General features: G+C 50.2%; 2 protein-coding genes across 2 annotated transcripts; one reads left to right on the top strand and one right to left on the bottom strand.

Moving 5' to 3' along the window:
* Nucleotides 1-3157: 3157 nt before the first annotated feature.
* Nucleotides 3158-6368, bottom strand: GALR2 (galanin receptor 2). Its single transcript, XM_053994728.1, has 2 exons — nt 5935-6368; nt 3158-4596 (listed from the first exon to the last, which is right to left on the bottom strand). Exons 1-2 carry the CDS (start codon nt 6273-6275, stop codon nt 3816-3818), a joined length of 1122 nt encoding a protein of 373 aa, XP_053850703.1. The 5' UTR covers nt 6276-6368; the 3' UTR covers nt 3158-3815.
* Nucleotides 6369-10598: 4230 nt separating this feature from the next.
* On the top strand, nt 10599-25672 carry SRP68 (signal recognition particle 68). Its single transcript, XM_053994727.1, has 16 exons — nt 10599-10764; nt 12676-12742; nt 13257-13370; nt 14275-14470; nt 15174-15256; nt 15484-15593; nt 15928-16010; nt 16259-16399; nt 19671-19769; nt 20048-20112; nt 20398-20557; nt 21282-21376; nt 21609-21738; nt 22153-22228; nt 23041-23093; nt 23520-25672. The coding sequence occupies exons 1-16, from the start codon at nt 10617-10619 to the stop codon at nt 23745-23747; spliced, it is 1848 nt and encodes a 615-aa protein (XP_053850702.1). The 5' UTR covers nt 10599-10616; the 3' UTR covers nt 23748-25672.
* The last annotated feature ends 222 nt before the right edge of the window (nt 25673-25894 follow it).

Below are 25894 nucleotides of genomic sequence, written 5' to 3' on the forward strand. Positions count from 1 at the left end.
AGGGCTGGGGGGCAGATGCAGCCAGAGATGGGATGTAAAATATCCTGCTCCCTCCGGGTCACTCCATTACCAACACTAGGAGCTGACTGCATTGTTTCTGTCCCAGAGATGCCCTGGCTTCATCTGGAGGAAGGAATGGGGATAGGAGGCTGCTGGGGGCTGAGAGCTGGGCTTGGTGATATCTGTGCAGTGAGGAGGAGCGGGAGGTGGTGATTCCTTGGGTGAACAGGTAACTTCTGCTGCTCCCCGGTGGGAATCAAGACTCTCATTTCCCTGAGTTAAAGGGAAACCTGAGCCACCTGGTCCCTGTTCCCTAAATCCAGCCTCCCACTCAGCTTGGCTGCAAGCATTCCCTCACTGTGCCTCTCTCTGCACAGGGGATGAATGTGGGGAGCCAGACCTGCTTTGGGAGCAGCAGCACGTTTTTCCTGAGCCAGGGTGGGAGCGGGGGAGCCTCCAGGCTGAGCTTGTGTCCAACACTGTGCAGTGCCAGGGGAGGGCTCCGTGTGCTCCCTGGCTTTTTATGGTAAGGAATGTGTTTGCAACACGTTAATTAAGAGCGACCATGGTGGCCAGCACAGCCTGACCCTCTCACAGCTGAGCCCTTCATGCCCCTCAGAGAGCTGAGAGTGCAGCCTGGAGTCATGCTGAGACCATGGCAAGGGGCCGCAGATGGGGCTGAACCCCCTCTGCCTCCCCTTTTGCTTCCCCCAAGGCTCCTGTGGGGTCTGACACCCTTCCCTCACCTCCTGTTCTGCTCTGACACAGGGAATGTGTCTCTAATACCCAAGGTTTTGGGGCCAGAGCCCCATTTCTCCCTTGTTTATTTTTTATCTGCCCAGCACCCATGCTGGGGGCTGTGCCGGGGCCTGGGGGTGCTATCTGCTGCCTCCTCAGACTGGGGAGCAAATTTGGCAGAGTAAGTATTTGAAAACAAATCCACAAACCAAAATAACTTCTCTGACCCTAGTGATAAATCTGTGTGGAAAGCTCACTGGAAAGCTCACACTGAGGTTTCAGCCAAGGGTCCCTCATCTCCCTGCCCACTCTTGGGCTTGATGGGAGCTCAGTTTAGCCTATTCATTTTTCACTTCCAGTTAAATATGCTTTTAGTAAATTTTGACTGGAACATAGGGACTTGCAGTGCTCTTAATTTAAGATAAAACCTCCCAAGGGAATGGACCAGGAGCCCATTTCTCTCAGCTGGGAGCATGGTGAGTGTGAGCAGATCCTGATGCTCTTGTCTTTTCCATCTGGACCTGATATGCTCTGTTATTTGAGAGAGGAAGTAGCTTCTAAATACGGTTTTGTGTTGGCAGCCTAACCTTGTGTTTGCCCTTGGAGGGCTCATCAAGGCAGGGGCTGGGTGTGAGGGCGATGGTTTCCTCCTCAGAAGAGTAGGGACAATGTCAGATAAGCTGGAGGGGGCTTTTTTTCTAATTCTGAATTTGTAGTAAACAGTGTAATGATGTGGCCCAGGCTTCACTCTTACAGCCTGCAGCCAAGTGAGGCTCAACTGATGGGTGAAGATGCATAAAATGAAGAGGGGTGTTGGATGTGTCACAACACAGAGCCCTGACCTTGCTGTCTGACCATTACCAAGCCCCTCTCTGCTCCTGTGGAGGGTGAGAGCATGTGAGCCATGTGCATGTCAGAGGGGATTTGGGGGTGCTGGAGGCAGCACTGAGGTGCAGCCCCCCAGGCTGGGAGCTGTGCAGAGCCTGCCCCCAGCCTGCTGTCACCCTTTGGGACCTCATTGCTGACCAGTGACCAGAAATAAGCAGGTGCCAGTGGTGCCCACGGCCTGGGAGAGGGGTCACAGCGATGCTTTGGGCTGGGAGCTGAGTTAGGGGTGTCCTGGGATGTGTCTTCAAAGGGGTCATAGCTTGGCTGAGCAGCTCTAGAGCTGTTAGCAGGGTAGGGCAGGGTCGGCCATGGGCTTGGGAAGCTGTTGGAAAGGCTGGGGTGGGATGGATGGGGGAGCAGAATCAGTGTCTCTGACAGGGGGCATGGGGATATTGCACCCCATGCCATGCCAGCACAGGGACCTGTGCCCTTGGGCAGTGCAGAGATGGTGGGCCAACATCTCTATCCCCAAGGTGAGTAGATTGAACCCCTCAGTGTGTGTGGGATTCATTGGAGGCAGATCCTGTGGCTCTCAGAGCAGAGGTAGATGAGGGCATGAGGAAAGTAAGGCTTTTAGCTGTGTTTGTGCAGCTGCTTCAATGTTTTCCCTGGCTGTGAAGGGTTGAGCAGGGAGATAAATGCAGATGTAATTAATGGAGCTGCTTATATGCTGCTCTCTGTGACTTATGCTGGGAACAGGACTAGACTAAATATCACCATTACTGATAGGAGGAGGTGGCCAATTTATGGCCCTCTCTGTGGGGAGAGGAAGATCTGGTTATAATAACACTCAGCAGGGGAAAAGAAATGTTTTACAGTCAAAAGCTTCTCAAGAAAAAAAGGCCAAGCACTGGGGCTGGGTGGAGGAGGGCTGTGTCAGGACCAGACCCCCAGGGAGAGCAAGGGTCCTGTATGGAAATACGCACCCCAGTCCTGAAGAGCTCTGCCATGGGGATTCACAACAGTGAAATCTGTGCAGACAGAATTAGATCCCCTGTAATGGCAATTTATAGAGACCTGACTTTCATGGGGGGCTGTTTGGGTTCACAGCTGGGAATTGTAGGGATGCACAGCACAGCTAAAACCGGCTCCCTTGCACTTTGGCCACCACCTCTGGCTGTGCTCTGCCACGGGGTTTTCAAAAGGGTGACTTGATCCTGGTCCCGTGACACTCTTCTGGTAAACAAAAGGAAGGATTTCACTTCCAGCCCTTGGCTGGTGGCAGTCACAGGGCTCAGGCACCCGTGGAGCCTTTGCAGGGTTAAGAGGTGGGAGAGGGAATCTCAGCAGCCTCTTGTGGGCAGCTGCACTCAGCGGGTGCGGTGACATTCCGCAGTGCCCCACTCCAGGGATGTGCTCGGGCATCACCCATATCCTCCATCCCCCATCAGCTTCCCTGCATCCAGCAGGGCCCACCACCCCCCAGCCTCTCCTCCACTGAAGCTGTGGGGCTTCCCAAAGGAGCTGGACACGGCAGCTGGGATGGAGGGGCTTTATTGAGGCTTCCCTGGCTTGCTGGGCACCCCCAGGTCTCACACAGCCCTGGCTGTCCCACCTCAGGGAAGCAGTGTCAGTGCCCTGCTTGTCCCCACGAGCACCTTGCCTGCTGGAGATGCTGAGCTGTCCCCAGGCTGTCCAAATGCATTAAAATCCTTTCCCTGGCGTGGGTCCATGGCTGTGCTTCCCTAGCAAACAACCTCCCTCCCCTTGGTCCTTGGTGACCTTCTGCGCTTCACTCCTGGATTTTCCTACCTGAGCTGGCTTTGTGCCCAGTGCTGCCCCGGGATGCAGCTCCTAAACCAGGATACAAACAAACCACATTTTCCAAATGTCCCTTAAAAATGTACCCACAAGCTCCAGGTGCTGTGCTGGTTGGAGGGGCCAGAGCTTTTCACAGGCTCTGGGCGTAGATGCAACAGGGAGTAAGTCCATCCATGACAGAGGAACGGGTGCTTACACATGGCAGTGGATTTTTGGGTTTGATCTCTCTGCTCTCAGCAGGTGCTTGGTGGAAGCAAATCCTGTCCTTGGTTGGTTCTTGGCTGAGTTTGTATCAGCAGCATCACAGTCATGATATCTGGATGCATTTGAATGAAAAGTGTTCAACTGGACACATTTCAACCCAAAACGTAGCCCAGCCCCAGGCCTGCAATGCTGCAGGAGACTGCAAAGCCGTGGGGTGGGAGCTGCTAGCTGACATTGAAGGTGACAGAGGAGCCATCTGCTTCCTGATGCTGCCCCTCCAGCCCTGCCTCCCCCCAGGGCTGTGCGGGGACCCTGCAGCGCGCAGCCGAGCGGCCGGGCAGGGCTTGGCTCAGCTGGGTCACCTCGCTGAGCTCTGCCTCCAGCGTGCTGACCGTGTTGGTGGCCTGGGCCGCGTGCACCTTGTGCGCTGCCTTCTTGCGCAGGAGGCAGCTGAAGATCTTCTTGAAGCCCTTGCGGAAGTGTTTGGAGACCAGGGCGTAGACGATGGGGTTCACACAGGAGTTGGCGTAGGAGATGACGTGCGAGAGGATGCGGAGCACGTACGTGGAGTGGTTGAGGGGGAAGTACCCGAACCACACGCAGAGAATGACCAGGTGATGGGGCAGCCAGCAGAGGCAGAACAGGACGGCCACAATGATGATCATCCTGGTGACCTTCCTCTTGGCCTTCTTGGACTCCGACATGTCTTGGAGAGGGTCCACGGACCGCCACAGGTAGCGAATAGTCCGCACGTAAGTGAGGCTCAGGATGAGCACGGGGATGATGTAGCTGAAGATGAAGGTGCAGATGTCCATGATCTTGCGCTGGGAGATCTCCCAGATGGGGTGGCAGACAGTCAGGTTAGCCAGCTGGAACTCCTGGTAGTAGCTGAGGTAAGGGCCCGAGAAGATGAAGGAGAGCCCCCAGATGAGACAAATGGCCAGGAGGGCGTTCCTGGGTGTCCTCAGCTCCCTGGAGTGCAGGGGGTATCGTATGGCCAAATACCTGCACGGGAAAGGGAGAGGGACATGCTGCAGTGCTGGGGAGAGCACAGAGAGAGCATCGCCAGGAGCAGGTTGGACAGAGGGCAGAAATGATGGATTTGAGCTTTCCAGGGCAGTTAGTCACACAACTGATTCCCTGGTGCTTCTTAGGGACCCTGCAGCACAAAGGACTGAGGAAAATTCTCCCCCTGACCTTGTCCCATCACCCTCTGCTCTTGGCAGTGGTTGTGGGGACAATGGGGATGGTCCCATTCTGTCCCGCCCCTAATCCAACAGACCCTCACTTCACCATCAGTGTCTGGCACAAGTGATTGGAGCAGTGAGGATACAAAGGCAGGAGTAAGTGCCCGGGATCCCCAGACACAGCATTCCTTGTACTGGCACACGTGAGAGCACCTCACCCCTTTTCAGTTCTGTAATTAGCTGGTCCCTTAATTACACCCAGATCTGAGGCTTGTGCAAGCCCTCCCTTGCTCAACACATCTATTCCCTCTGCTCTGTGGGATACAGGGGGAGAGGCAGCCCCTGGATGTGTTTTAGCTCCTGGGGGTGCCCTCAGCAGCCAGTGCAGGGCTGTGCTGGGATGGCAGGACACATCCAGCCGGGATCCAGGGCCTCCCAGGGGACTGGCACATGGACTTTCCACATCCCACCTCGCAGGGTTTGGGCACTGAGTGGAGCAGCACCAGGAGCTCCCGATCTCTTGCTTGCTGCAGGGTCATAACTCACCGGCCCTTGCAGAGGCAGGGACTGAGGTAAAGCACAGGCAGGAGCACCAGGCTTCCCAGGAAAACCCACCCTGGAACTGGCTGGGATAACCACTGGGACAAAGGACAGCAACAGGACAGAAAGGGGCTTTTTGCTAATAGAAGGGGAGGGTGGGAAAATCAGTGGGAAAATCAGTGAAAATCAGCTCAAACATCTCAGTTTTTTCTCCTCAAGGTCTGCCTGCTTTGCCAGGGGCTCTTGGGAGGGTAGGGGCTCTCTTCATACATCCCAGGAAGAGCCAAAGCTGCACAGGGACTGAGCTTTGCTTCTTTCTCATTTTTCATTCCCACTTCACTGCCAGGGCCGTGGCCAAATTCCAGTCCTACAGCTTTGGGGTCTGAAAGCTTCCTCCAGCTGGGCAGTGGGGCCAGGGATCCCCATCCAGCCCTCTGCAGCACCAGCTCTTTGCACTTCCTTGCATGCATCAACTGGGAAATGCTCCTTGATTCCCCCGGGAGACCACAGCAGTCAGGATTTAGCTCCAGGGGAATTTGTCCCCTCCCTGCCCTGGTGGGATCCAGAGAAAGGGGAACCTCAGGATGCAGGCAGCCCCCCCCATTCCCTTTCTTACCTGTCGAGGGAGACGGTGGCCAGGGTGAAGCTGCTGGCGTACATGGTGAGGTAGATGAAGAAGTGCACGGCCTTGCACATGAAGGGTCCGAACACCCATCCCTCCAGGGTGTAGATGGTGGCTTGGAAGGGGACGCAGAAGAGGATGAAGCAGAGGTCGGCCACCCCCAGGTTGAGGATGAAGAGGTTGGTTGTGCTCTTCACCTGCCCGTTGCGCAGCAGCACGGCCAGGACCAGGCTGTTGCCCACGGTGCCCACGAGGAAGATGATGAGGTACACGAGTGGGATGATCATGGACTCGGGCTGCCAGCCCCCCCCAGAGCCCGCCAGTGAGCCGTTCATGGCCGGGAGTGCACGGCCAGGGGCTAGAGGGGGCAGCGTGCGTGGAGAAGGCACCGGAGGGACACACAGGGTGAGGGGGTGCACAGGGAGATCAGTGTGGGGTGCACCAGGGATTGCACGGGAAAGGGGGTGCAGGGAGAGCACGCTGGGGAGCACAGAAGGGATGCACGGGAAAAGGGGGTGCAAGGAGACTGCAGCGGGGAGCGCACCAGGGATGCACGGGAAGGGGGAGAACGGTGAAAGGGGAGCACGGAGAGTGCACGGGAGCCGCACGGGAAAGGGGGTGCATGGGGAGCGTGCGGGGGTCCCGCCGGGGCGCACGGGGAGCCGGCGGGGGTGCGGGGGAGACGCGGGGGAGCCGGGCGTCCTTCACCTCCTCCGGGTCTGCGGGAGCCCGCGGGCGCTCGGGGCGGCTCCGGCGGGGCGGCTCCGCGCTCCGTGCGCCGGCGGAGCGGGGGGGCCCGGGGGGCTCCGGGGCGCGGCTCCCGCCCGGCCCCGCGCATCGCGCCCCGGGGAGGGGATGCCGACCCCGCTCCCCTCGGGGAGCTGAGGGGCTCGGGCCGGACCGGGTTTGCCCTGGGGTGGGGGTGAAATGTCAGTCACTGCTGTTACCCCTCCGGAGGGGCTGGGGCAGCCGGGCTGGGCACCCCAAAGGGAGCTGGGCACCCAAAGGGAGGCGTCTGCGGGGGTTTTCTTATCGCCTCCCCTTTAGTAGTCACTGAAAGAGTGTTTGTTCAGCTCCAGGGGCTGCAGGGCTGGTTTTTAGGAATGGGGGTCCTCTGCCTGCGAATGTGTCCACATTGTCCAGCGGGCATCTGAATCCTCGCACCAAAACACCCGAGCTGAGCCCAGGTTTTCAGGAGAAACTGAATTTCTCCCCACGGCTGGGAGAAGAGCGTGATACATTGCAGCGAGAACAAATCTTTTTCGTGTCGTGTCTTCTTCCTGCAAAATTGCCTTTTTGGTCCCGCACAGATGGAAGCCTTGGGACGGTGCAATCAGCTCTCCAAGGACTCTTGGTCTGACCCCACCCCAGCCTGCCTTGTTTTGCTTCTGTGGAGAGAGAAATACTTAATGCATCAATTACTCCTGTAACTAACTCAGTCCACAGCTTCTCCGTTCTCTTAATGGGCGTTCGGAGCTGAGCCCGCCGTGCTGGGAGCTCTGGGGACACTCACAGCCCTGTGACACGGCCACCACAGCACACGGGGCCCTTTCCACCCTCGGCTGCCCACCAGGAGCCCCACAAAGCCAGCTCCCGTTTGGAGGTGAGCAGACCCCTTTGGGGTGAGGATGCTCCGTGTTCCTGATGACATCCCACAGGGGAAAGCAGGCGATTAGGAGCAGCACAGGGGAAAATCGGCCACCCCGCAGGGCTCAAGGAGCTGCTGAGACACGGAGCGCAGCTCTGCCTTCCTCTCCTGATCCCAGACCGCCCTCTTGTCCCCAGGAAGCCACTCCCGTGCCACATCCCCGGCCACGACCATAGGGATTGCTAGGAAACTCGTGGGAAAGCCTGGCCCCAGGGAGGTTTCACCCTGTGGGCCCTGCCCTGTGTCCTCAGATACCACAGGGGGTTTGGATTTTGGTACTGGTGTCGTCTTTGGTCAGCCAGCAGAGAGGCTGGGTCCACCCTTATGCTGCAGAGTAAGATTATTAAAAAACAAAAAAAAAACCAAAAAAAAACAAAACCAAAACAAAAAAAAACCTAACAAGACAAAAACAAACAAACAAACAAACAAAAAACCAAAACAAAAAAAAACCACCAGGGAAAACACTCAGTTTCTTCCCAAATAGCAGTAAAACTCGAAAGTAGCAGGATAAAAATAAATAGCAGCAAAATATATTCTTGTCCTGAGACCCAGATGAGTTATTTGGGCAGGTGTGCAGGAGGATGATCCAGATCCCCAAAAGCAAGATCCTCTGGCCAAAATCAATAGGAAAAGGCCAAAATCAATAGGAAAGGGCACGCTGTGGGGCTGGCAGGCCTTGCAGGCTGCAGGGCTGGCTGGCAGAGGGATGTGAGTGCCTTTAACTCTGTGGAATTGTTCTCTGCAGCAGTCCCTGTGACACCAAAGGCAGCTCAGCCTCGCTGCAAGGCTCCCCTCAAGCTCTGCAGGTTTGTGTGACCCTCCTGCCCCTGTTCTCCTGCACAGAACCAGCTGTGCAGGGGGAATTCACACACCCAGGCAGTGGCTGATGGCTTTATCCCCCATTTCGATTCCAGAGGAATACAGAGGAGCAGCAAAGTTTTGTGCCAGTGTGCAAGAAAGGTGATGTGGCAGAAATGTTCCTGTGCCACACCTGCTGGCTGTCCTGACACTGGAATAGGTCCTTTGGGGTGCTTTTTGGCCATCTGAGGGTGGGTGCTGCCGTGCCAGCCTAAGCCAAACCTGTCTGAACTGCCACAGCTGCAAGAGAGGAGCTGTTGTTTGTAAAATAGGCTTTAATTGCTGTGCCTGCTTAGTTCAGCATCCTCCTGGAGCACGGTTTGGTTCAGATAGGGAATGAATCCCTGGGAGATGCATTTGGAGCCTGGAGCAGTTTAAAAGATGTGCACAGAATGCTGCCACTTGAGGACATGGTTGATTTTTATTTCTTTTTTTTTTCTTTTTTTTTTTTTTTTTCCCTTGAGATTTGCTGTCTGTGAAAAGAAAGAAGTTTGAAATCAGGAATAACAGGTCACAGCCCTTGGAAGGGGAGAGTAGCCGAATTGCTTCTGGTAGTGAGACAGCAAAGTGCAGCCAGGCAGGCAGAGCCCAAGGCTGGCAAAGTTGGGTCTGGGGGCACGAGCAGCTCCTGGAGCAGTTTATATCCATAAACCCTTATAAGGGTTTATGTAAATATTACCATTAGGTGCTCAAATAAATTTGGTGTTTGTCCCGAATGAGGAATTCAACCCCACGTGAAAAGGACCTGGTCGAAAGTGCTTACACCACGAAATAGCTCCGGGATGAGGCGAGAAAACGGCAGTCTCTTCTTTCCCGGGTGCACAGCCCGAAGGGGATAAGGCGGCCGGAGTTTTGTTTTCAGTGCTTAGCCCGGGGGAATTTAAAGCCCCTCTCCCCAAGGGCTGCCCAGAGCAGCAGGCTCGCAGTGTCCCGGGAAGGGGCAAAGGGATGGAGGGAGAGGCTCCCCCGGGACTGCCGCAGCAGCAGCGGCATCGCCAAGTGTGGGGTCATCCTGGGGGGGTCACGGTGGGGGGCTGACCTGGGGGCTGATTTTGGGTCAGTTCTGGGGCGGGTGGGGCTGATTTTGGGCTCAGCATTGGGGGGCGGCCCTGGGGCAGAGCGCTGTGACGGAGCTGGGGGCTCAGTCCGGGGTGGATGAGCGGGACACGGGCAGGAGGCCGCCGGGAGCCCCCAGTCCCGATCCCCTGTCCTGGATCCCCTAGTCCCAATCGCTGTCCCGGATCCCGATCCTGGTTCCCAATGCCTGTCCCGGATCCCCCCAGTCCCGATCCCCTTCCCAGATCCCCGATCCCAATTCCTGCTCCCGATTCTGATCCCTGTCCCTGATCCCGATCCCTGTTCCCAATCCCTGTCCCGGGTTCCCGATCCCTGTCCTGGATTCCAATCCCAGATCCCTGATCCCCGTTCCCGATCTCTGTCCCGGGTTCCCGATGCCTGTCCTGGATTCCGATCCCGGATCCCTGTTCCCGATTCCCGATCTCTGTCCTGGGTTCCCGATGCCTGTCCTGGATTCCGATCCCAGATCCCCGATCCCCGTTCCCGATCCCTGTCCCGGATTCTCGATGCCTGTCCTGGATCCCGATCCCGGATCCCCGATCCCTGTTCCCGATTCCCGATCCCTGTCCCGGATTCTCGATGCCTGTCCTGGATCCCGATCCCGGATCCCCGATCCCCGTTCCCGATTCCCGATCCCTGTTCCCGATTCCCGATCCCTGTCCCGGGTTCCCGATCCCGGATCCCCGATCCCTGTTCCCGATTCCCGATCCCTGTCCCGGGTTCCCGATGCCTGTCCTGGATCCCGATCCCGGATCCCCGATCCCTGTCCCGGGTTCCCGATGCCTGTCCTGGATCCCGATCCCGGATCCCCGATCCCTGTCCCGGGTTCCCGATGCCTGTCCTGGATCCCGATCCCGGATCCCCGATCCCTGTTCCCGATTCCCGATCCCTGTCCCGGGTTCCCGATGCCTGTCCTGGATCCCGATCCCGGATCCCCGTTCCCGATTCCCGATCCCTGTCCCGGGTTCCCGATGCCTGTCCTGGATCCCGATCCCGGATCCCCGATCCCTGTTCCCGTTCCCGGCGGCCCCCGCGCGGCCGCTCGCGCCGCTCCCCGGCCCGTGATGCACCGCGGCCGCGGCCCCGGTGCAAGATGGCGGCGGAGCGTCAGGGAGGCGGCGGCGGCCGCGGGGCCGGGGCGGAGGAGAACAAGGAGCACAAGGACGGCAAGGACAACAAGGAGAACGAGCGGCCGGCGGGGCCTCAGCCCGGCGGCCTCGGCGATAGCCTGGGCCTGGAGAGCATCCTGCGCAGCGGCGGCGGGGGGACGTGGCAGGCCCGGCCCCGTGGGCGGCGGGGGGACGTGGCGGCAGCGCGGGGCTCGCAGGGCCCGGGCGGGCAGGGAGGGCGGGCGGCGGGGACTCCCCCCGGTGCGGCCTCGGGCCCCGTGCAGGGGCACCCCGGAGGTGCGGGCGGTGCTTGCCTGGGCAGTGTGAGGGTTTGGTTTGGATAAAACGGGCCGGCTGGCTTTCCCGATTTATGGAACTGCGCTCTACCCGGGCTACGTCTCCTTCCGAACCGCGTGACAGCTGGCGTCAGTCTCCACAGCGGAGCTGTGTGCTGAGCCCTGTGCTTCAGGGCACGAGCAGGGCACCCGTGAGCAGCTCGTGGTGATGCTGCAGCTGCAAGGGAGCAGTAATAGATACAAAAACCTTAACAGGTGCGCTGAGGTGGCAGACTGGCTCCTGCAGATTCAGTGCTTCTGAAATCTCGGCGTGGAAAGCTCATGGAGGTTTTGTAGGTGAAACTTGGATGTGAAACCAGTTCAGCTGCACAGCTGTGATAGAGCTGAGTTTTATCTCCTGGGTCAGAGGGAGACCAGGGGGAAATCAGGTTGCAGATTTCCACGTGGCATATGGCAGGTGTTGTGTAGTCAGTAACTGTGGAGGAAGGTGCAGACATAGCGGTTGCCCTGGGAATGTCTAAGTCAATGAAAAAATAAAAAACTCAAGGGGATATGAATTCAGCAAGTAACTGTGCAGTATAAAAGAGAGTCTGAAAAAAATCTTGGGTAGAGAGCAGGGATGAGGGGGGCTGTGTTGAGAAACTGCAGTTCGACTGGGTTGTTCTGCAAATATAGAATAATTCAGTGTAATAACTGTTGGTGTAGGGTTTTATTACTTCAGAGACTTTCTTTTAGGTGTTGTCCCAAGAAAACGTTTTGACAGACATCTGGCATTTTAAACTTTAAACGTTTGGTGGTTTCTTTAGGTGTAGTTGTAGTTTTTCTTTTGCTGGGGTTGTTGTACAGTCTGGTTTTCTGTTGTGGGTTTTCTTTAATAGCTTCTTGATAAAGCTTAAAAGGGAAATTTTAGGATATGAATATATATAGCACAAAGATTTCTTGTGTGTGGTGAAGATTTTATTTCACAAAATAACCTGCCTTGTAAACTGAATGAGAAACATCAGATTTACTAGAATGTGGCATGGTTTTGTTTGGTAGGAACAACTGAGGGAATAAAGGAAGTGCAGGAACTCTGCAGATACACTGAAGGATGTGGAGACTGGATGGAAATGCTGGAGTGATGGTGCCCCAGGTCACAGGGCAGTGCTTTGTGTCACAGATATTTATTGCAGCAAGACTAGAGACGTGCTGGAAAATGGAGGAAAACAGCCCTGGAGTTATTCCCAAAAGCTCTTTTTATGAGGTTCTGTGCTCAGAAGGCACTTTGTTTGTGGAAGCTGTGCTGGGGAGGCAGCAGTGGTTCTGTTCAGGGTATTTTTATCCTTTTCCTGAGCGAGGGGACATTGCAGGGCAGGAAAGCTTCTCTACCTCAGTTTTTCCTACAAATCTGTGTCACAAGCGTGGCTGGGGAGGTCCTGTAGCCAGGCTGGGGCAGTCAGGTGTGTTATCCTGGACGGGTCCTTGTCCCAAAAGGAGCTCTGGTGACAGCAGCACTCCCGTGGATGTCTGGAGGAGCTGCTTGAGGTTTGTCTCGGCCTCTCCTGACAGGCAGGAGCTCTGGAGAGAGCCGTGCACTCATGAGGTGCTTTAGAACCATCAGCTCTCTGCTTTTAGGAGGTTTTGGGGTGCCCCACTGTTCAAAGTGTGTTTGTCTCATGGGATCTGTGGGGTTCCCTGCTGTTGTTTTGGGGTGGAAGGAGGAGCTGGTGCCAGCTGCACTGTAAGTGTGCCTTAACGCGAGCCGCAGTCCTGCAGATCGTGAAGGAGTCACAGCAGCAGCACGGCCTGAGGCATGGGGACTTCCAGAGATACAGGTGAGTGTTGGGGGCTGCTCCTGGGGCTTGGCTTCACTTCATTTAAAATGTAACCCCCCTGCAGCAGGCAACAAAACCTATCTGCCAGGTGAAAACCCCTGTCAGGCTGTTCCATGTGGGGCCCTGTGTGCTGATCTCCCTTGGCTGTACTGGGCTGTGGCTGTGCAGGGTGGCTCTTGCATCTCCATTGCCCATAGGAGCTTGTGTTCACACCTCCCTGATAGACACTGTACTCCTCCAGAGCTCAGAGTTCAATAAACACACATAAAGCAGTTAGTAGTGAGCACATCACTCTCAATTTTCAAGATAATGAATAACTATGTGTCTTCTTACCTTGTTTTCTATTAATTGCTGCTTTACAGGTAGTTTTTGAGCTACCATATGTCACATACGGATTTTTAATTGCTAAAACATTGCCTGGTACAGCCTTAATATTTTTTTCCTATTTGGCTAGAGCAATAAACAGAAGCAGAGTTGTCCTTTGGCCAAACTGACTGTGGTTGTCTTTTTTTAGGGGTTATTGCTCCCGCAGGCTGAGGCGGCTCCGCAAAACTCTCAACTTCAAGATGGGCAACAGACACAAGTTCACTGGGAAGAAAGTAACTGAAGAGATTCTCTCAGACAACAGGTACAGGGACTGGATGGATCTGAGAATTCAGTATGTTTACTGAACAGTTTCCTTTCAGTAATTTCTGTGGCACGTGCAATATCATCCAAAACATTTCTTTTCAGAGATGTGTGTTGTTGATATTAATAAAAGTTCAGGCTGTAGTGCAGGATTTGAGACACTGCTCAGATCCAGCTTCAAACAGTGGGACAAGAAGGAGCAGCAACAGCCTGTTCCTTCTTTTCCCTCATAGTTGCTAAAATGGATTCTTTTCATAATTAGTAAATTCCTGTGATATTGAAGAGGAAATGCTTATTCAGGTCTGTTGTGAGGTAGCCGTGGGAATGATGGTAATGTAAATGGTGTAGCCAGCAAGGTTGTGGTTGGAGATACAATCCTTTCTGTTTGAACAGAAATACTGCACTGCAAGTTTTACTTAAATCTTCTAAATTTGACAGAATGCTCACCTGATAGAATATGCGGAGAGTAGCCAGGATTGGGTTCACTTCCCATCTTTTAGGAATATTTGAAATGTTTCCTGTCTCGTCTTTTCTTGTGGGAAAACTACACATGATGTAGTTTTTCTACATGAAAACTACATTCACCTGTGTTGTTAAGAACATATTGAACTAGTTTTAAGAGTGGCCTGAAATGATAAATCCCTTGTGTTTTAGTGTCTGTGGTACTACAGAATGGTAGCTAATTTTGTTCCTCAGTGCAATTACCAGTTGCACTTCTGAGTGAGAAACACAGGAGAAACTAGTCAAGAATAACTAGACTTTGTGTGCTTAGTACTTTAAGAAGTAAAAGTATCTGCCTCTTACTAACCATGCTGCACTTCTGCTGCTGAGCTTGGTAGACCAAATGGCAAAGAGCTGGTGGTGGATGCAAGTCTTGTCTGAGTGTCATTATTGTCCCATGGCAGGTATTTGCTGCTGATCCTGATGGATGCAGAGAGGGCCTGGAGCTATGCCATGCAGCTGAAGCAGGAGGCCAACACAGAGCCCCGCAAGCGCTTCCATCTGCTCTCGCGGCTGCGCAAGGCTGTGAAACACGCCGAGGAGCTGGGGAGGCTCTGTGAGAGCAACAGGGTGGATGCCAAGACAAAGCTGGAAGCTCAGGTAACCACTGATACTTTCATCTTGTTATGCAGCAAGGGCTGAACAAGAAACCTTTGGAATTTGGGGTGAAGAAATAATTACTATCTCTCAATAGATAATAAAAGTACAAAGAATTGAGAGCAGCTAAGATGGTGCAACACAGCCTAAGAAACTGCTTATCTACTGAGTTACCTTTTTGTTAAATGCGCTGAAGTAACCACCTAGAATGCAAGATTTGGGGGTTCAGTTCCTGGAAAACAGGAAACAACTCTTGTGACATCTTTGAACAGCAGTGCTGTACTCAGTTAATTAAACTGCCATTGTATAGCATATTGCTGGGAAAAAAAAAGCTGTGTGACATTAGTGGGTCATTGCATAACAAGCAAGAAACAGCTTTAATTTCTGGGTGATCTTGTCTAGTGGAAAGTGTCCCTGTCATGGCAGAGGGGTTGGAACTAGGCAATCTTTAAGCTCCTTTCCACTCCATTCTGTGATTCCATTTTATGATTCTGTGGTTCCTTAGAAATGCAGCAGAGTCAGTTAAAGGAGAAGAGGTAGGTAGCTGTAGCCTGTCATCCAAATCAGTTGTCTTCTGTGGGAAGCCCCAACGAAAAGGGAAAAGCTTAGTCACCCACTGCAGGAGTCACAGCAGCCTTTCTGCTAAAGGTGGCACCTTTAGGCTGTTGATGGTGGGGAAGTGACCTTGCCCTCGCTCTGTGTGCAGGCGTACATGGCTTATCTCACCGGGATGCTTCGCTTCGAGCACCAGGAGTGGAAGGCAGCAATGGAGGCTTTCAACAAATGCAAGTGAGTCCCTCACTTCACCAGCTTCCTTCAGGAAATAGTGTTGGATCACTTTAGTTATGTACATAACTAAACTAACATAACTAACCTTGTGCGTTGTTAATTGTGCTTAACTGGGAGGTGCTGCTGAAGAAATAGCATCCTCCAGAGCACAGACACAAAGTGTTCCCGTAGGATAGCACCTCACAAGTGACACACACTGCAGTGTTAATATTTGTCCTTTGCTGTAGGACCATCTATGAAAAGCTGGCCAATGCTTTCACAGAAGAACAAGCTGTGCTGTATAACCAGCGTGTGGAGGAGATCTCGCCCAACATCCGCTACTGTGCCTACAACATTGGTAAGGGAAGGGGGGCTTCTTCTGTTTCCAGGAAAGCAATACTGATTTAGTTAAACCCTGGTCTAAGTGACATTGAGGCCATAATATTTTGGGCAAATTCTGTTTATGTTTTGGGACAGTTTAACAATGCAGAAAGGGCATCATTTTGCAACAGCGCCTGTGGTTATGTGTAGAAAGACAGAATAACTGTTTGTGGTAGCTTGCCTGTGAGGTCAGAATAAAATTGTAAGCTTGTCCCTAAACTGCCAGTATAAAATCTAATGATTAGTTTTGGTATATGAAAGTGATTTTGAAGTCAAATGGAAACATGATCTCAATTTGTTGATTCTCTCAGGTGACCAGTCTGCCATGAATGAGTTGATGCAGATGAGACTGAGGTCTGGTGGCACTGAAGGTCTTCTTGCAGAAAAACTGGAGGTAATTTATTTGCATGCCTCAGCTTGAAATATTCATTATTACTGTGCTGAGCATGAATATTGCTGCAGCAAACCATTCAAGAGCCAAAATGGAACAGAAGTGAGCAAGCAAACGTAGGCTCTGTGAGAAGCAACACTTTCCCAAAAAGCCCTTTGATTTCAAAGTAGTCAAGTCTTAACATGAATTCAGGAGGTTCAGTTTTGCATCCCTGTAAATTCAAGCTCCTAAGTTCGGTGTGTTCTGTGCAGGCACTGATCACCCAGACTCGGGCAAAGCAGGCGGCCACGATGAGTGAGGTGGAGTGGAGAGGGAGAACCGTCCCAGTGAAGATTGACAAAGTGAGGATCTTCCTGCTGGGGCTGGCTGACAATGAGGCAGCAATTGCTCAGGTAACCCAGCAGCCCTCCCCATCCTGCCCTTCTAACCATCCTCTTTCCTTCTGTGCAATACCTGGTACCTGAACTAAAAGCTTTTGAGTAATCTCATTTTTTCAAACTTGGGGCTGGAAGGCTGAAGGTAAAAGTGGAGGAATACTGATTATAACCCAAAGCTGAAGTGTTGGCTGGGGATAGCTCTCACAGTCTGCTGAGTGGAGTAGTCTGGGAGATCTGTTCTGAGTATTCCTGCTCCTTGGAACATTCTGTGCTGCCTTCCAGCAGCAGGGTGATAACCATTATTATTAGTACATCACTTGGAAATGAAGGCTACATTTTTAAGAGTAATTAGTTTTGAATTGTTCTTCTAATTTCTTTAAGCATCTTGCTCAAATGTTCCAACTTCAGAGTAGCCAAAATGAAAATACCATTTGCCAGGTGTAGCAGGTGCTGTTCCATTCTCTTATTGACTTACAAATATCTTCAAAAGCAGGAAGTGGATTAATAAATGTCAGGATGTAAATCAATTTCACATGTAATGGTTCTGAAACACTTCATAGAATCATGGAATATCCTGAGTTGGAAAGGACTCACAAGGATCATTGAAGTCCAGTTCACTGGAACTTGCAGTGGTACATACAATTCATGTCTTTAGTATTGTAGTCAAGTTTTCCACATGTAGTTTTTTTCCTTGGAAGTGGTGACCAGATGAGGTATCCTGCTTTTCACTGGCTGCATACACACTCAGAGTTTGAAAAGGCAGTGAAAGGATTTTCAGTAACAACTCTTGCCACTAAAAATGGGATTTTTGCAGCCTTAAAAACCTTTTATCACTAGGAGAATAAGAATGATAAATAAAAATAAATAAAACAAAAGCCCTACAGAGGGTTAAGACCAGAGCAGGGGATAGTGGTGAGAGGAGTGTGATTAGGATAAACAGGATGTGGCTGGGTGGGAAACCTGAGTGTTACCCATAATGTTAGGAATTGGATGTTGCTGAATGGATTTGGTTTCAGGAAGCACATAAGTGTGGCCAGCAGGTGGAAGTACAGCTCAGAGTTCCTTCATTTAACTTCCATCCTGGCAGCTGACAGTTGGACTTCTTCAGTTTAGTTGCTCTCTAAAGTAGTGGCAGAACAGCCTGAATTTGTTCTCATCTTGCTTTGCGTTCCTGGGAAGCTCAGACTAAGCAGAGGAGTTGAGTGGACTGGTGAGAGCTGAGCATTGCAGCAGCACTGTTTACATTCCCAGGGGGCTAAAACTTGGCTTTTTGGCAGCAGTTCTGCAGTTGTGTCAGCTGTGATGGGCAGTCCAACTTCAGGTGAATGAATTGTGCTTCCTGGGATCTTTGGCACCTTTCTGCTCATCTTCACTGAGCTGAAACCCTGACATAACAGCAGTGCCCTGCAGGGCTTAATTAGAAGTAAAACCAGTCTGTTTTGTGTAAAAATTTAGTCTCCCAATGCAATTATACTGTTGCCTTTGGTGCCTTATTGGTAAGGGGAGGAACAGAACAAATAAGCCAAACTAAAATAGGAATCCAGGTTTAAAATCACTTGTGTCAGTCCTTTTGCAGGTTTGAAGATGTGACTTTGAGGGCCCATTGGCTTTCACCAGGTAGAAGTGACAAGGCTGCAGGGCAGTGTGACACAGGTGTGCTCCTAGCTGGTATTGCCTCAAGGATTCTGTGCTCATCTCTAGGTTGCAGCAAAAATGGGTGGTAATAACTGTCAGAGATGTTAGACAGTGGTTTAGACCAAAGAAAGTCTGACAACTGAGCATTCCACATTTTTGGAATTGGGTTCAGTGGGGTTGGTTTCCATGAACCCTCTAAGATGAACCTGTGCAGTTCTGTCAGGACAGTTGAATCACCAGCTGTAGCACTTGTGTCTCAGTCCTATGATCTGATACCTCCCAAATCAGAACATGTGTATTTATGCATAGAATCAGCTTAAGGAGTTTTTGCTTGGAAAGGAAAGCCTTTGTTTCGTTGCAGGGCCCAGCCCTTGCCTTGTTTGTGCCTGAATGATGATCTGGCTGTGTCTGTTTTCATTTTTGTGCTTACAGTGAAATTGCTCTGCTGCTCTGGGTGAGGTTGAGAATGCAGTCAGACTTGTCTTTGGTTATTTTCAGGAGCCAGTCCCACCTTAAAAATTCTTACAGCAAATCTTAAATTAAAAGCAAAAAAAAATCCCAAACCCAAAAAACCGCCTCCATCACAGGATACCTGAGGCTTTGTGAGGGAGTAAAAATAACATTCCTGATTGGGTTTGTGAATGTGGGAAGTGGAGAGGCAGAGACTGTAGAGCTGTGCAGTAGATGAACAAGTGAGCATAGTTTTAGACAATTTTTTATTCATTTTGCCAATTGCAAATTTATTGCAGCAAAGCTCATCTTACACTGTTACATGAGATGGGAGTGGCAGAATGTGGTGCTGGTGCTCTTGAATTTTCCTTCAATCACTGAGGCTGAGGTTTGCTTCTGAGTAGTTTTTTCTTACTGAATCATTGAAAGTCTTACAATCTCCACCTTCTCAGCATCTGAATAAAGGCTGAGTTTTGGTTTGGGAGGTTGTTTAATTGGGTACACGATATGCCAATAAATTAGGCAGAGATCAGGCTTCAACTTGTTTGTTAAAAGTTGTTTTCAAGTTCTGGTTTTGGGGCAGAAGGCCAAAAGCTGCTTCGCTTTTTTTTTAACAAAACCTATGGTGACAGCAGAAAAGCACTCGGTCACTCCTGCTGCTGAAATACAGGGTTACTGTGAAAGATGCTTCAAACAAGCAAGTTATTGCCACTGTGAGCATTGCTAGAGTGGGAGTGGAGAAGAGATAATCATCTGCATGTTCTTACCACATGGGAAAATTAAATCAGCATAACAAGAGCTGTCTGCATTGGTAGTTTGCCAATTCAGGACTGCTCAGCTCTCCTGTTGCTGGGCCTTTGCCACAGTGCAGTCCAGCCTCAGCTCAGGGAGCAGTGCAGGTGCCATCCGGGAAGGGAATGGAGTTGCTGGGAAGGAAGGTGACTGGTGCAGGAATGAGACCATGAACTGTGTCTGCTAGGCCTTCACTGCTGTTCAGTTCTCAGCACCAACCCCATTCCCCAAGATTTCTGGCAGGTTTCCCCCAAGAATATGTTGCAGACAGGCACGGATTGGAGTTCTAACTGCCCATGGACCTTAAAGGCATAATTTGGGAGAAGCTTCATTTAATCTCCTCAGTTAATTCATGCATCATACAAAAATTTCTGATTTCTGATCTGTCTTGAATTTCCTTTGCTCTTAGGCAGAAAATGAGGAGACAAAAGAACGTTTGTTTGAGTCTTTACTCAGTGAGTGCAGAGATGCCATTCAGGCTGTTCGGGAAGAATTGAAACCAGACCAGGTAAGCAGCAAACACCATTTTCTATTTCCAGTGACACAGTGTTTCCTTGAGGCTGGTTTAATGTTCAACTTGCTGGGATTTCTTTAATAAAGAGCTGCAAAATTTGAATTTACTCTCTCCAGAACTGGAGTGGGGGAATAGCAGTGGAGAAGACCTCCCTCTTTTGCCTAAAAGTCTGTTACTTCCATGGCTTACCCAAACCTTGAGTTCTGTGTTTTTCATCCCTTGGCCGCCAGTTTTAAGTAAATCATGCGGTGTTTTGTCTTCATTGCCCACAGAAGCAGCGAGAACATTCTCTGGAAAATGATTCTGGGAAGGTGTCCAACATCCAGTACTTACACAGGTAATAGGCAAACATTGCTGCCAATGCTAGTGTGAAGAAGCCATGTTCTTATGTCAAGATTTTATTTTGTTTGGTTTTGTTTTATGGGGTTTTTGTTCTGGGCCTCTGGGATCCCAAAGGATGACTGTAGAGATAAGGATCTGATTCAGGCAGCTTTGTAAACATTTTACTCCAGACTCTCACATTGACCTTCCAGATTGCTTTTCTGCCACCAGTTCAGAACACAGAGTAATGTCTGACTAGCTCTGACAGTGCTGATGGGATTTCTCTTTTTATTTTTGGCAGTTATTTGACCTACATCAAGCTGTCCACGGCCATCAAGCGCAACGAGAGCATGGCCAAGTCCCTGCAGAAGGCCCTGCTGCAGCAGCAGCGCTCCGACGAGGACGGCAAGCGCTCGCCGCGGCCGCAGGACCTCATCCGCCTCTACGACATCATCCTGCAGGTAGTGCTGAGGAAACACAGCCAGCTCTCCAGCCTAACCAGAGAACTTTGTGTGATTAGGATAAACAGCATCTGGATGAGTAGGAAACCTGAGTGTTACAAAAGGTTATTGCAGAAATACAGCACTGTATGTGAACTACCATGAAGTCTGAAGAGTAGCTGAGTGCCTTCAAGTACCTCAAAGATGTTCAACATCTGCATGAAGCACAGAAAACCTTTTTCAGTTATGAGCAGAACCTACTGCTTGAATGGGTGTCCTTTATTGTGCACTCTAATACAGTTTTAAAAGTCTTTCTGACTCTTGTGCAGCACCCTTAGAGCTGCCTTAGTTTCTGCTGGCCAGGGAAAGTAGCAGCTAAAAATACTTGTTCTTCATAAGCAGATTCTCCGTTTCTCCCATAATTTTGCAGTTAACTGAGGAAGCCTGTGGCTGAAGCAGTTGTGAATGGGAGAGGGAAATGCCTTATGAAAGAATTAGTTCATGTGAAATCTAAGGAGTCTTTGTCCTAATTCCTGTTTGTGTCAGGAAGTCTGTCCTGAGGGCAACTTGCACAAGTTTCAATGAGAGTCCTTCACAAGGTTAGAAAACTGATGATTAGAAAACTGGAAACTATTTCCCTGGGAGTGTTCTGTTGACTTGTCAAAAGGGTCAGCTTCCTCTTAGACCAGCAGATTCCAGAGGAAGGCAATGCCTGCATTTGTTATTCTGACTCTCTTTTGCACAGAATCTTGTGGAACTGACACAACTTCCCGGCCTAGAAGAGGACAAGAACTTCCAAAAGGAGATTGGATTGAAGACACTCGTGTACAAAGCTTACAGGTGACTGAGAAACAGCCAGGTTTCCTTTAGCACATGTGACACCTTCAGAAATTTAATTCCACAGCTCTGTGTGCTGTTCAGGCCTTTGATGCAGTTTCCTCTGTCCTTTGAGACTGGTTCCTAAAGGGAGACTGCCCACTGCTACTTAAGGATATCTCCTGTTGTCACTCATTTCAGTTGGCAAAAGGTGTGGATAACAAACATGTCAGGAATGCTCTCTTGACTGTTGCAGGTGTTTCTTCATTGCCCAGTCCTATGTCCTGGTAAAGAAATGGAGTGAAGCCCTTGTGCTGTACGAGAGGGTGCTGAAATACGCCCGCGAGGTTCAGTCAGGAGCTGGAGCTCACAGGAACAGCTTGAAGGTAGGAGCCCAGTCCTGAAGCTGAAGTTTTATGAAGCAGCTCTGTCCCACTATTTATTGTTAATTAAGTACCAGGCCATTATAATTCAAGACTGATCTTTAAGTAGGGAAAAGGGTAATGTTCATTATAGCAGTGACTTTCTAGTGACATGGGAACACTTCAGCTGGACACTCACTTGGAGGAGGGACAGACTTGCACCAACTCCAGAACAATTTACCACTTTTTCTCACCTGTGTATTTTCTCTTACACAGCTTCTGTAGTGCCTGAAGCACAATGCTGTAGCTTTTCCCCTTCTGGAAAAGCTTATCAACACTAGGAGTTAATTTCTTAGTTCTTAACTCTGGTTTTACTTTTGCTCTGACTCTTAGACTGTTACATTTCAGGCTCTCAAATAATTTTCTTTAATGCTCTAGGAGCTGCCTGATGTTCAGGATCTCATCACTCAAGTCAATGCAGAGAAGTATTCCTTGCAAGCAGCAGCTATTTTAGGTGAGTAACACAGCTATTCTAGAACTCTGCTCTAATGTATCTTGACTAAGCCCCTGCAGCTATTTCATTTCTGAAGTTCCAAAGGTTTTTCCATCACCATTCACTCAGGCTTTGGAAAAGTATTTTTCCCCCACTTCTAGCTGCTTCTAGCTGTGTGTAGTGGAGGTAGGCAGGCAGCGACTGGACATTGGCATCTTGCTCCCTGCCCAGAGATGCTAAGACCCTTCCTGGGGATGTGCACCCGTTTTGGGAACCTGCACAGAGCAGTTGAGTGTTTCATTTTTTTGCTGAGTACACTTTGGCCTTACTCATCCCAATTTTGCCTGGCTGGGTGAACTACTGAGGAGAGGGAGAACAGTGATGTTCTGTCAGTGTCATCCCCCCACAGAACTTTGGGGGATGGATGAACTTTGTGATTTCTTGGGCTGCTGTTTTTGCTGTGCCTGCTGCTGGAAATCCAGGACAAGGAGTTTGTTGCCTCCTTTATTGCCTTTTTGTTGCTTTAACAGGCCCCTCCCAGGGTGTTCTCATCATCCTCTGCTGTGTGCTTCACTCAAAGTCTGTGCTGCTTTCCAAACCTTCTCATGACAATGTGAAGGAGAAGCTTCACCACTGCAGGCCTGTGTTGGCTGTAGAGAAGTGTGTGTGGTGCTTACTCTAGAAATCCAGTTGATTCTGCTGAAAATATTGTCCTGTGTATCCCAGACAGCAAGGATCATGGCTAAGCTTGGAGCACAGCTGCTTCCTGGGACAATCTCACTCTACACCAAGGTCAAGCCTGTTATTCTTACCCCTTTTGTTCAATTTTGCAGATGCAAATGATCCTCATGAGACTGAGTCTCCATCTCAGGTCAAGGATGGCAAGGTAAGAGCCAAGAGCTCAGGCAAATTCCAGCTGTGCTTTTAATGACCATCACCTTTATCCTGTTACCTGAGTGTGTCTACAACACAAGAAATGTCACATTGATCAAGATTTGGTCATGACTGGTGTATTTAGGAGATTTTATTAGGCTTGGTGCTGAAGGACACAGTGGGGTAGGAGCTGAGAGGCAGCTTGCAGCTTCCAGTGTGGCAGCTTGCTTTATTTAGCTTTCTCTCTGCACCTGGGAGGGTTTTCCAGAGATCCTGCAACTGTGCTTTGGCAGGAGGTTAAATCATTTTCAGAGTCCCCAGAGGCCTCACAAGGGAGCTTGAACTTCTCTTGTCTCGGTTGCTGCTCAGTCCTGTTTGATGTTTGACCCTTTTGACGTGACTGGAATTTAATTTGTGTCCCTGCCTTGGTCTCTTGCAGCCACTCTCAGAACGGTTTGAGACTTTCTGCCTGGATCCTTCCCTGGTCAGCAAGCAAGTCAGCCTCGTGCACTTCCCACCAGGATTCCAGCCCATTCCATGCAAACCCTTGTTCTTTGACCTGGCCCTTAACCATGTTGCTTTCCCACCTCTGGAGGACAAGGTGGAGCAGAAGGCCAAGAGTGGCCTCACAGGATATATAAAGGGCATTTTTGGATTCAAAAGTTAACCAGGACCCCCAGAGGAACAGAGGTTTTATTCTGTATTGAAGGAGAAGCTCCAAGAGGTTCTAGGACACAAATACCTGCACCTGAAACCAACAGAGGGAAGTTTTACCATCTTCTCCCCTGTGTTCATGTCTGTGCACACACATTCTCTCCCAGTGTCTTAAAGACAAACAATTACTCAGAAACAAACATACACTATAAATAGCTGAAAATAATCTGGAGCACAGAGAAATTCCTTTCTGCTTGGAGAAGTTTCATGATCAGTGGCCTGTCCAGGGTTGGTACACATCTACTTACCATGGACCAGGGCATAGATACAACTTGATTCCTGCCTCTGCTCCATTATTTGACACTATAATTTGGGGTTGATCTAGAAATTGGGGTGTAATTGGGAAATAGAGGCAGAAGTAGATGCAGAACTAAACCAGCAAGGTGAGGCTTCCACACAATAGCTGTGGAACAGTAGCCAAGGGGGCAACTTCTCCTTCCCTTTCACCCCAGAAGTCTCTATTTTTTAAGAATGTAGCATTCTGAAATGATGAAATAGAGCCTCTTTCCTTATCAATAAGGATGGCAAATGTCAAATGTCGATGGTTACTCCTGCTGTCGTGGTGAATTTGTACTCTGGGCCAATAGCACCCTTCTTTATTCATACACACTTCGTTAAATACCTAAATACAGTATAGAACCTATTCCTGAAAGTATTTTCCTGGGAAAATAGCTTCATGGGTGGCTTTAGCAATAGCTACTTGCTCTTCTTGGGAAGTTGGGTCTCTTGGTGTTTGTTTTGTCTCTGATCTAAACCTTGCTTGAAAACAAGGATGATCTTTTTCTGGAGTTCATCTGTTGCTTTGTTTCTTGTCCCTGGTCAGTAGCTACACCTGAAATGAGGGATAAGGAACAGGAGACCAGTAGGTTTGTGAGTGATAATTCATCTCTGTCGTGCCAGACAGCGTTTTTTTATAAAGCACCCAGGTGCCACGGGGATGGACACTTTGAAAGTGCAGATAATTTCATAATTGTGATCACTTCAATAAGAAAAAACCCCACAGCACATGGGCAGAACTGTTCCTAAATAAAGCATTTGGAAGATTCCACCAGCACTGTGTGGGTTTTCACTTGGCCTGTCCTGGCAGGTCAAACAACAGTTTGTTCTGGTTGTTTGGACTTCGTGTTTTTTCTCCTTTTGTAGGCATTGGAGTTAAGGTTGGAAACAGAAGGACCATTTTGAATTATTGGGTTTTTGTTGTAATGGGCATTTTCCTTGCAAGGTGCATGTCAGATGAATGGGGGGAATTAACAATTCCCATTATTTTAATATGAATGTTCACTTTGTTCCAAGTTGATCTGATTTGTGAGTTCTCAAAGTACAGAAGGACTGTGTGCTCAGAAAGAGGTGGGAGGAGGAACTTCTTGTTTGTTTTTAATTTTTGCAACATGGAAACAAAATGGGAATTTCTGCTGTTGTAGCCAATTCCCTTTGCCTCTGGATTTCAGGGGCATTTTACAGAAGAAAGGGAAGTGTACAGGTGAAAGAAATGTGGAAGACTTTATTCATCAGATTGCAATTTCTAGATAACTTGACTGGCAGTTTTCTCTTCCCCTTAAAGCCCATTTCCTTTTAGACAAGGAAAGGCCCACAATGACCAGCTCACCTGGTCACTGTGTCCAGCTGAGCTGCTTTTCTCAGCTTTTGGATCAAATCACAGAACTGTTCTCCTTTGGTTTGCACTAAACTCTGCTTTCCTTCCACGGATCTGTGCTCTGCCTGGATTGATTCCAGGGAAACTCCTACTGTGGCCAGTTTCTAGTTACAGTTACAAAAATCTAAGAGCAATTGGCCTCTTTCTGCCAAACGTCTTTTGACAGGGAACTGATGAGTTGAACGCAGATAAGAAATTTGAAAACAATAAACTTTTATTCCTGACCTCTGAGATGTGTAGTTTGTATTAGGAACACTGAGCACTCTTTGCCTCCAGAGCACTCAGAAGATGGAGGTCACACCATCACTTGGGGCTACTGAGCCCCTGGGGAACGGCCACTTAGCCCTGGAGGAGGATCTGCTGCCCCAAGGCTCAGATAACACCACTCCAAGGTGACTTGCCTTGTTTTGGTGTAATGTTAGTGGAGCGTGAATGGAGTGGGGTTT

Source organism: Vidua macroura, chromosome 19 (assembly GCF_024509145.1).
Source record: "Vidua macroura isolate BioBank_ID:100142 chromosome 19, ASM2450914v1, whole genome shotgun sequence".
In the NCBI taxonomy this organism is placed as follows: domain Eukaryota; kingdom Metazoa; phylum Chordata; class Aves; order Passeriformes; family Viduidae; genus Vidua; species Vidua macroura.